This window comes from Scomber scombrus, chromosome 23 (genome assembly GCF_963691925.1).
Source record: "Scomber scombrus chromosome 23, fScoSco1.1, whole genome shotgun sequence".
Taxonomy (NCBI): Eukaryota; Metazoa; Chordata; class Actinopteri; order Scombriformes; family Scombridae; genus Scomber; species Scomber scombrus.
In genome coordinates, this window is record NC_084992.1 from 5,892,189 (window position 1) to 5,903,741 (window position 11,553).

Sequence of the window (11,553 nt, forward strand, 5' to 3'; positions counted from 1 at the left end):
ACTTCATATTGGTTGTAATCTGCAGTAGAGATTTGTTAGTTTTACTTTAATGTGTAGCTGCTGTGACCATGGCCGTAGCTACCATTGAGGACACCGAGGTCATGTCCTCGCTATTTTTTTCTTGACGTTTTGTTTAATTGTGAAGTGAAAATAGCCGACGAGACAATTATCCTTGCATCAACGGACCGTCGTGTGACACGTACTTGAAGATTCCGCTGCCATGTCAAAACTAAAGTATCCGGCTATAGCCAGCGGTGGAGTGAGTCCTTGAAATCGCCAGAAATATGTTGTCTACATTTGTGAATTGGACTTGACCCGATTTTGAAAACTGTTCATTCATTGGATGAGCCCTTTTCTCCCTTTCCCAGCAGGCCGTGCTCCATTCCACATTTTAAGAACAAATAAAGAAAAGAATATATTGCAGTTATAATTGTTAAATATACAACCATGGAAGTTGTAGAATACTGAAATAGGGATTGATTTAAGTTGCAAAATTGGAAGTGATAAGAAAGAACTGGACCACAAGAGTGACCATGACTGAGAAATGTACAGCAAGAAAGCGTTATATATACATCATGGATTACATCAAACAGTCATATAAATTGTGGTTTTATTTTTGTCCTCGGTATTTGAAAAATCCTGGCTACGGCCTTGCAAGAATGTCTACTTTGTTGAATTGCAAAAATAGAGAGTGAATACAATTTGGTAGAATAGAAGACAAATTAACCAGAACAGCTTTTACAGACTCTATAAGAGTGCAGTTCATTCAACTTTATTAATTAAGTCAAAGTTTGCAGTCTTGTTGGAATCCATTACTGAGGTTATCCTGTTATATTTTTCACTCCCTATGCAGTACTTCAACATCTTGCAACAGCAGTGCTGTTTCATTGGTAGTTGCATGCACTGAGAAGGAGGAGTAATCAGTGATAGAGACTGAGTAAAGGCAGATATAGATCAGTTCAGTACGGACAGACACACTCTTGCTGCAACAGAAAAATGGGGACTGGTAAGATATTTAACTGATATTTGAACTGATTTTAAAAGGTATGCATAAACCGTATTTTCAGTTAGGCATTTTCATACATAGTATTTTCTGATTATTGAAATTGAGTGAAATGAGTGAGAAAGTCAACTTGCAATTGAATATTAAGTATTGTGTGACTTCCAGTCTAATCTAGTACTGTACAGTGGAGGACAGTGTTAAATAGAGCAGGTGTTTTTATGAGGGAAAACAGTATTAAACTTAAGTTTAATTGATTTGCAGGGCATATAACTTAAATTACACAAAATTGCACATTTTGCATTTGAAATATAGTATTAAAAACTACAAAATGGATACATTTAATTAAAATCTCAATAATCTGGTTTAAAAAGTGATTAAATTCTCTTGTTTTCTCACTACATGTTGCAGAATTGGTCGAGGTTGACATTAATAAGGCATTTCTTCTTTATTCATTAGATAACAAAACTGTATCTAAACCATCTGAGACTTTAAGAGGAGTGCAACTAGCCTGCCTGGTCATCTACTGTGTGATCATGATGGTTGGGACAGTGGGCAATGGTCTGGTCATCTACGTGACAGGCTTCAGGATGAAGAGAACAGTCAACTCAGTTTGGTTTCTCAACTTGGCCCTGGCTGACTTCCTTTTTACGGCCTTCCTGATTTTTTCAACCATTGCTCTGTCTCAAGGTCACCGCTGGCAATTTGGACTTCTCATGTGCAAGCTCAACACCTTCGTGAGTGCAGTCAATATGTTTGCCAGTGTCTTTCTTCTGATGGCCATAAGTCTGGATCGTTGCCTGTCCACCTGTGTAGTGGTATGGGCACAAAACAAGCGCACTGTTTGCAAAGCTCAGCTCATAACTGTTGCTATCTGGTTGACGGCTATGGTCTGCAGCACCCCTTATGCCACTTTTCGCAAACTTTTAGAACATAACAACAATACTTACTGTGTTTATTTTGGGGACAATACACAGAAGTGGATTCTTGTTACTTTTCGTTTTGTTATGGCCTTCCTCATCCCATTCCTGGTAATAATGGCCTCTTATGTGGCCATAGGTGTTCGGGCAAAGCGCCTGCAAAGTACAAGGAAACGGAGATCTCGCCGAATCATAATCACTGTCATTCTGGCATTCTTCTTGTGCTGGTTGCCCTTTCATGTTTTTCAATTTTTAGAATTAAAATTTTATGGAAACCGAAAACTCCAATCCATTATCAAGACTGGAGGTCCTCTGGCTGTGAGTCTGGCTTTTCTGAACAGCTGCCTGAACCCCATTCTCTATGTTTTCATATGTGATGAATTCCAAAAGAGGCTTAAACAGTCTATATGCCATGTCTTTGAGAGCGCCCTGGCAGAGGACCACTTGTCATTTATGTCATCTCGCTCCTTGTCATCAAAGTTATCACGGATTTCCCGGAAGTCTGACTCTGCTGTACCTATGGAGAGGAAGGGCAAAGTCACTTCCTTAACCTTCAAAGAATGCAGAGTCGACGCCACTGATGAGAGAGACACACTGAGCACTGAATAAGAAAAGTAGAGCACAAGTGGAAACTTGTACCTGAAACTGATTCAGATGGTACTCACAGTTGTTTAAGTGGATACTCATGACTAATAAGATGTCACTCTCACTATCCTGTTACTTTTGTTTAACCTTCCACCTTCATAAAGCATTTAATTTGATTACATCACAGCCTGAAAACACCTCTGCAGGTATACTGTGACTTTAGCATGTAAATATTAAGCTTTGCGTGACTCTGAATATAAAACATTTAAAGCTTTCTTTGTATCATCATAATGTAACTCTCAAGACTCTCAAGAAGATTCTCCTATAATTCAGTTGATCAAAAAAGTATCAGTTGTTTGTTTTATGTTTGTAAGATTTTGCTGCACCAGCTTATTTAACCATGTTTACTGAATTTCTGTCACAAAACATTGACCTTCATTAACTGAGCTTTACATATTTCAATACAATAAATAAAAACATTGATAAGCTGTCGATGAGCTGTTCTCTTCCTTAAACACGACAAACATGAGTACACACTACTCACACTATAGGATATCACATGTGCTGAATAAGCTTGACTGCTTATTTGCAAAATAGAAAAATCAGATCACTATCAGATCATATGAAAGTCCACATAAAAACCACCCCACAATTCTTTGAGGCATGAGTTTCATATTAGTCCTTATCTACTATGCAAATCACACTATCTTGCACACGAGTACTCTGCTTTCTTCAGTTCACAACTTGCAAAGTTATCACAGAAGTACTGACTTCCTTTGTGTGCATTCTGAACTAAACAGTATTAAGCATTAGAAGACAACATACAGTTGAATTCATCAACATTTTGTTCAGGAAACATACTTCCAATGAGGCTATTCACGTGAAATATGCACTACATTTGAAAATAGCCGACGAGACAATTATCCTTGCATCAACGGTCCGTCATGAGACGGACGAAGATTCCGCTGCCATGTCAAAAAAAAAAGTATCCGGCTATAGCCAGCGGTGGAGTGAAGCCTTGAAATCGCCAGAAATATGTTGTCTACATTTGTGAATTGGACTTGACCCGATTTTGAAAACTGTTAATTCATTGGATGAGCCCTTTTCTCCCTTTCCCAGCAGGCCGTGCTCCATTCCACATTTTAAGAACAAAGAAAGAAAATAATATATTGCAGTTATATTTTTTAAATATACAACCATGGAAGTTGTAGAATACTGAAATAGGGATTGATTTAAGTTGCAAAATTGGAAATGATAAAAAAGAACTGGACCACAAGAAGGACCATGACTGAGAAATGCACAACAAAAAAGCAGTATAAATACATCATGGATTACATCAAGCAGTCATATAAATTGTGGTTTTATTTTTGTCCTCTGTATTTGAAAAATCCTGGCTACGGCCTTGATTACCACTAGCACCTTACATAGGATCCCACGCCAGGAATCTGCAGCTGAGGCTTCTATAGCCAAAGTTAAATCCATATCTAAACCAGAAAGATCTTGAAAAAAAGTTATCCATGCTTTTATTACATCTCGCTTAGATTATTGCAACTCCCTGTATGTCGGCATTGACCAGTCAGAGCTTAACCGCAACAGCTTGTCTCCTAACTGGGACAAAGAAACGCAAGCACATAACTCCGGTGCTCTCTTCGCTTCACTGGCTTCCGGTTAGGTACAGGATTGATTTTAAGATTATTTTTGTTTTTAAGTCTCTGAATGGGCTGGCCCCGGAATACCTGTCTGACCTTATTAAACTGCATCAGCCCTCCAGAGCCCTTGGGTCAGCTAATCAGGTGGTCTTGGACGTTCCTCGATCCCTCTTAAAAACTAGAGGAGATTGAGCCTTTGCAGTTGCGGCTCCCACTCTGTGGAACGCATTACCTTTCACAGTGCGGACTGCAAACAGCCTCTCCACTTTTAAAACACTGCTTAAAACGCACTTGTTCACCTTGGCCTTTGGCGGAGTATAGCCGCTTTATTCGGTCTATCATCTGTTATATTTAGGGCCCGAGTGGTGACTGCAAGTCGCCTGGCGAAAGCCCTATTGAAATTGTAATGTTTATTATTTATATTACTTATTTCGCCCCTTTCCCAAATGCGAAAATGCTTATACTTTTGCACGGACGTCCGGCCTCATCCGAAATTCGATATTTTTGGGTGGTCGCACATGGTCGACGCAGAATGGCGGAATAGCGCCCCCTACAAAGTCCAAAAATGCCCATAGGGAATTTTGCTAACTTTGTCCTATGCTCACAAAATTCGGTACACATATGTATTATACCCACATATGCAAAAAAGCCCCTTGACCTCATGACCTCAACCCAACAGGAAGTCGGCCATTTTGGTTTTGATTTTTCCTGCCTAAAATTAACTCCTCCCACAGTGTTCGCCCGATCAAGTTCAAATTAGGTACGCAACATCTCCAGACCTAGCTGAGCTTAAGTTGTGCTCTGCGCATCCGTAGGTCAAAGGGCGTGTCTGCCAGGGCTCAACTAACTTTGGCGTGCTCGCCATGTACATATGAGTGGCTCTCACGCCCACATACTTCATCCAATCAGCTTCAAACTTGCTGGACATGATGATGGCTCCGCCCTGAACGTCCCGATATATTAACTTCCCACATAACTCATAGCGCCCCCCGGTGGTAACAGGAAGTTAACTAAGATTCATTAAAATTACATACTTTGCCCCATCAAATTCATTCAGAACCAGTTGGTGAAGCTACATTATGAAGACTGTGAAGCTACGAGTAATGGGGTCCATGTGGCGACGCGGCGACCATCAATTCCTCGCCATGAAAATACGTTTGGCTTTTTGATGGCTTTATTGAACTCGTATCATCATGAAAATTGGTACACAGGTCCAGGGTGCCGACCTCAACGTCTCCATTCGCTCATAGGCGATCTCACTCGTGTCGCCCCCTAGTGGAAACAGGAAGTGCCATATTTTACATCATCATTGTGCGATTTCCACAAAACTTCACATGTGTAATCACTGTCCCACCCTGAACGCAACCGCTTGTGTTTTGTTACACTTTACTGCCCCCTGGTGGATGAACCATCAACCTCTCATAACTCCTTCATGCTTTGTCCAATTCACTCCAAACTTCACATGACTGATGAGTGGCCGCCCTGAACACACCAGACCACACCAGACCACACCAGACCATATGTGTAACTACCTGTGACTGCCCCCTACTGGATGAACGAAACATTGCATTTTTGGCCTCCTTCCAGGTTTTTTCTCACTTTCTGCTTCGCGCCACAGCCCCGCCATGCCTCAGGCCCCACGGTGGCATGGGTGAGCGAGGGCCCGCCATCGCCGCTTGCGGCTTTAATTCTTTATATTATTTTGTTTTTATTGCTTTTATTGTTTGTTTATTTGTTTTATTGTTTCTGCTTATTTTACTGTTAAGCATTTTGGTAGGCCATTGGCTGTTTTAAATGTACTATATAAATAAAGATGAAATTGACATTGACATTGACACATCATCCCCATCCTCGCATCCTTACACTGGCTCCCGGTTCATTACAGGAGGACATTCAAAATTCTACTAGCTACAAATTCCTCCATGATCTCATCCCTACATATAATTCAGAACTTCTCCCCCTTTACGACACCAACAGACTCCTCAGATCCTCCCACCTCAGAATGATGGCAGTGCCCTGTTCATGGAGAAAAAATACTACTTTTCTGTAGCGGCCCCTCATCTCTGGAACAGCCTGTCAGAGGCCTTTAGACAGTCTGAGTCTGTTCTAATACATTTAAAAAGCATCTAGACTCACTTTTACTTTATGGCTTTTAATTGTGTTTAATCTGTTTTATTTGTTATCTGATTTCTTTGGGTTTAACATTTCTGCATACATTTTGTTTTATTTAAATTTTGCTTATTTTGTGCTCGTATTCATGCTTGCTATATAAGTGTCACTGACAAGAAAGGGTTGGCAAGATTCAAAAATATCTTAATTTAAGTGTACTTATACAAAAAAATAACATCAAATGAAAAGAAAGATTTTTGAAATATTTCTACATTTAAATTTTAAAGCATTTTGTAAATATTGAGCAGGACATATCCTAAATCAACCATTTGTTCTAAATACGTTTTGACAAATCATGTACAATTTGTTAAAAACCATAATGTTGCATTGCTAAAAGTCGATTATATTCATTCCACATTTTACTTCACATTCATTTTCCTGTATATGATCACCTGTATATAATTTGTATTTGTTGGTGAGTAAACGACTAGCTATTAATTTCCTGTGGGATAATAACTGATTATCAAATATTCATTAATGTGTATTGTTAAGACCCAGCTGATGTTTCACTGACACCAGATTTCCTTGCTGTAATGATTCCTCCTGTTCATACGATATCTGATTGAACTAGTCGATTTATATTTAAGCATTATTCATTTGTGTTCAGTTTGATATTGTTGATAAAATCAAAAGAAACAGACATGGTTCACACATTAAACACCAACTATCAATTTCCTGCCTCCCTGCCCCACCTGTGCACAGTGCGCTCTGCACACCTGGCAGAGGGCTCCCTGAGCTGCAGGTGTTAATTTGATAACCGACTTTGTAGAATACGCAACCACCTCAGAGACAAACAAACACTCATGTTGCACAGTGACTGCACTCACTGTGCAACAGTGTTTTTAAAGTCGTATTTAAAGAAGTGGTGCCCTTAATTTTAAGATTTTTTTGAGATGTTTCAGGTTATAAATATTTAAAAGAAACCTTTCAATTGTAATAAAAATGTTCCATTAAATATGTGTGAAATCAGCTTTGATATTTTAGGTTTTATTCAATATTTTCTTAAAGCTGAAGCTGTTTTCAGTTTCAGTTTTTAATCAGTTTAGTCTAATCCAATTTATATTTCAAATTCAATTGTTAATTTAATTTACATGAATGAGTTGCAGAAATAAAAGTCGTGTTTTAATAGGCTACATTTTATTTTAAGAACATTTAAAAAACAAACATGAAAAACAAACTCAATCATTTAAAAAAAAAAAAGGAGCCCCGTTAACTTGAGATTTAGAACTATTGTCCATCTCCACATCTTGCGAAGGTTTTTTTCGGGATTTCAGCCACCAAGCAAACCCAGCGGCAAGTGCAACAAGCAGAAGCGTCACAGCGACTGTAATGCAGACGGTGCCCGATGTTCCCATTGCTTTATTTCCAGTGGCGCTCTGTGGGGGCTGGCAGACGGAGAAAATACAAAAAAAGAAACGGAAGAATTCATCAAAATTTGGATAATATTGCGTCAAAGGTTTACGTGAAAAATTAATGTTGATTTGAGATTATGTAGGACTATTTGTTTTCTAATGTTAAACTCTGGTCAAGGTGGAGCTTTTTTAACTGCTCTACATAGCTTACTGCTGCCAAGGCCGTAGCCAGGATTTTTCAAATACCGAGGTCAAAAAGAAAACCACAACTTAAATACTAGTGCGGTGTAATCCATGATGTATTTATACCGCTTTCTTGCTGTACATTTCTCAGTCATGGTCACTTTTGTGGTCCAGTTCTTTCTTATCACTTCCAATTTTGCAACTTAAATCAACTCCTATTTCAGTATTCTACAACTTCCATGGTTGTATATTTAACAATTATAACTGCAATATATTATTTTCTTTGTTTGTTCTTAAAATGTGGAATGGAGCACGGCCTGCTGGGAAAGGGAGAAAAGGTCTCATCCAATGAATGAACAGTTTTCAAAATCGGGTCAAGTCCAATTCACAAATGTAGACAACATATTTCTGGCGATTTCAAGGCTTCACTCCACCGCTGGCTATCGCCGGATACTTTCGTTTTGACATGGCAGCGGAATCTTCAAGTACGTGTCACACGACGGTCCGTTGATGCAAGGATAATTGTCTCGTCGGCTATTTTCACTTCACAATGAAACGAAACTTCAAGAAAAAAATAGCGAGGACATGACCTCGGTGTCCTCAATGGTAGCTACGGCCATGGCGGCGATTTTCATTCCTCTTCCTCGTTTCTGATGACATCTGTGAGTATGGCCAATCAGGTTTCTATAGAAGCTTCGGGTGTGTCGCGTCCCCTCGAAACAATTGTCATTTGTGTGAATTGAAGCACAGGTGAATTGAAGCGACGTTTTCAGCTTTATAACTGAAATACTTTCGAAAAAAATAGTAATAATCGGGTTGATTTGTAAATATATTGATTTCCTTATTTGCAAAAGAGCTGCTGAGACGCATTAAACCGTTCAAATGAAGGGTCTGATTGCATACACCTTTCATTTAAATTGAGTTTAAATTCATTGCTAATATTAATCTAATATTGAGCTTTTTGTTTATTTTGATATCATTTGTATATTCAACTGAACTATTCAGACATTTCCAGGATCACTATGATAATGCTGTGGCTTGTTGATTGTGAACTGCTGCTCAATAAAACAAAGTAGAGAAATTGTAGTGTAAGTGTAAGTACAATTTTCTCTTAAAAAGTAGCTCCAAATAATTAATTGATCATCAAAATTGTGGCTGATTGGTTGTCTATTCAACTAACTACTATAACTGCTCAAATTAATCAATTAAATGGATAGCTGTGGCAGCTCTATTATCAAGCTATATTTTTAATACATGTTTTTCTATAATGCAAGTTTTAATTGTTTCCTGCAGGCGTCCAAACAGCAGCTAAGCTGAGCAGCAGGAGTGGAGCTCCAGTCTGGACCAAGATCCAGACCCCCCTTTAACGAAGGAACAGGTGGATCACTATTGAGCGAGGTCATATGTTTTCTTCATTCTAAAAAGAGATTTGAAACTAAAAGTCCAAGTTTTTGATGTTGAAATTTGAAAAATAAAACAATGTATTAAAAACTTTTTCTGTTTCAAATCTTTTTTTGAGTTTCAAGTCAGTTTTTTTCAGTTTCAGACTTTTGACCCTGATATTGCTTTGGGTGTGTGGTATGAAGGGAGAGGGACATGAAATAATGATAGACAGCATAACAATAAAGGAGGGTGTCTCCTCTGGCACCTTAAACTTGGTTGGTAATGGCTCCTGCTCCATCAGGAGATGCTGCTCGCGTGTCCTGAGGGAGCAGGTAAGAAACACTGTCGGTATCAGAGATAATCCTTGTGCTGGACTATATTAATGGCTGATGTTTGTAACATAGGCACATACATCAAGGTAAAATATGTGTTTAGGTGGAGGATTTGCTGAAGTCAAGTTTGGAGCATATGGCTAGCATTCAGCTGTTTTTATATAGTCTATGTTGCAGCCAAGGACTAAGTTACAAGCAGGACTGTAACAGTGTATTAATTTCTTGACAACAACATAAAGCAGAAAATCTTCACCTTCACAGTCCACCAGTATTTTCCCCAGCTGCTAAATAAACTAGTTGCTGCTGTCATGCTGTAGACTCACTGAACAGTTTTCTTCTCTCGAGGCTTTCACAGCTCGTTTCTTACTGACTCGACAGCATCGCCTGGTGGTGGAATTTATGCAACGCTTCACTCATGAATGAACCAATTGCAATGCTAATTATCCATTAAATGAACTAAATTACTCACACAAAAAATACAAATTTACATGATGGTTCTGTGACATTTAAAAAGCAAAGATCTTAATATACTATATTTCTAAAAAATACAAGTAACATTTTTATTATTATTATTGATATCAAACATAACTATCACAGCCAAATCACCTATCTTTGTCACAACTCTTCGTGTCCCTTCCTCTTCTGTCTTCTCTCGTTGCTTTACCTGTTTTTCCCCACTGTGAATCTAGCCAGGGAATTGTTGGACCTGCTTGTTTTTGTGCAAATAAATATTTATTAAATTGTGGTCTGATTGCCTATGATTTACTGTAACACCACACACTATTAGATTAAAAAGCAGTATATGTGAAATAATTCCAGTGTGAAGTTCTTTGCTTAACATACAAGTAACGTTAGGTTTTATCTAACCCTGTCAAAGAAAACATACATTACATAACAAAAAAAAATGTTTCATATACTCCTGGGAAAGCTGACAAACAGTTAATGTTAAACACAGAAGCTGTGCTTCTCTAAAATAAACTTTTTTTGAAACTGAGTGGTGGTGAATTACTCTAACCCCCCAAGAGAATGGAATTGAACAAGCTTGAAGAAATAGAGGGGAAAAATAGAGCAAGCATTGTGTGGTGTGGGGACTTCAAGTGAGAAAACTGATAGTAATGGCCAGGTAATAGAAAAATTGTTGGATTAGAAGAGCTTAGTCTGCTTAAATGATGGGAGTAAACAAGGATAGATGTTAAGGAATCCACATTGAATCTTACATTGGTTTCAAATAATATTGCTCTTATGTGACTGGAGTGTGTACCAACATGGAACAAATGTTTTGGGTTGTGAAGGAATTTCTGAACAGAAGAACAATTCAAGTAAAGGTAGGATCTGAAATGTCTGATAAGTATGAAGTTGAGATCGGCACGCTGCAGGTGATTGGTCCCATCCTATTCTCTATTATGATAAATGACATCTTTGGAAATCTTTTAGATTCCTTGGAATTAATTTGGACTCCAGATTAACATGGAGGGGTCACATTGAGAGTATTGTGGACAAGTGTAAAACAGTCATAAATGTAATGAGGTGTCTGGCAGGGTTGGACTAGGGAACAGATGTAGCAGCATTGAAATAAAAAAAATTAAAAAAGACAAAATACGTCTGTACCTGATGATGTACATCTGAACAATACGTTGTACGTGAACATTTTAAATAAAAAAGGAGAAACAAAAATATTTCACTCTAATTATACCAACACTGAAGTCTCTGAAGGGATTATTGTCATTGCAAAACGTGCCATTATCAGCCAATAGGGGGCCCCCTTTCCCAAGTTTTCTATTGGGGACCTAAACATTTGTTTAAATAACATGATGAAGGGGATGGAAAGAACAGGGCTAAGAGGGGGCATGTTTAAAAGATATATCAGAGTATGGAAGAATTGATTCGGGCAGGAAATGCTTGAAGAAGCCGGGTGGTGGTAGGAGTAATTTAAATCCACTAGATGGCGGTAGTGAGACACATATTAGATGCAAGCAGCAA

The 11,553-nt window shown here is 38.5% G+C and overlaps 1 protein-coding gene across 1 annotated transcript; it reads left to right on the top strand.

The window, feature by feature from the left end:
- The first annotated feature begins 996 nt into the window (after nucleotides 1–996).
- LOC134006318 (C3a anaphylatoxin chemotactic receptor-like) lies at nucleotides 997–2,529 on the top strand. Its single transcript, XM_062445404.1, has 2 exons — nucleotides 997–1,006; nucleotides 1,460–2,529. Exons 1-2 carry the CDS (start codon nucleotides 997–999, stop codon nucleotides 2,527–2,529), a joined length of 1,080 nt encoding a protein of 359 aa, XP_062301388.1.
- The last annotated feature ends 9,024 nt before the right edge of the window (nucleotides 2,530–11,553 follow it).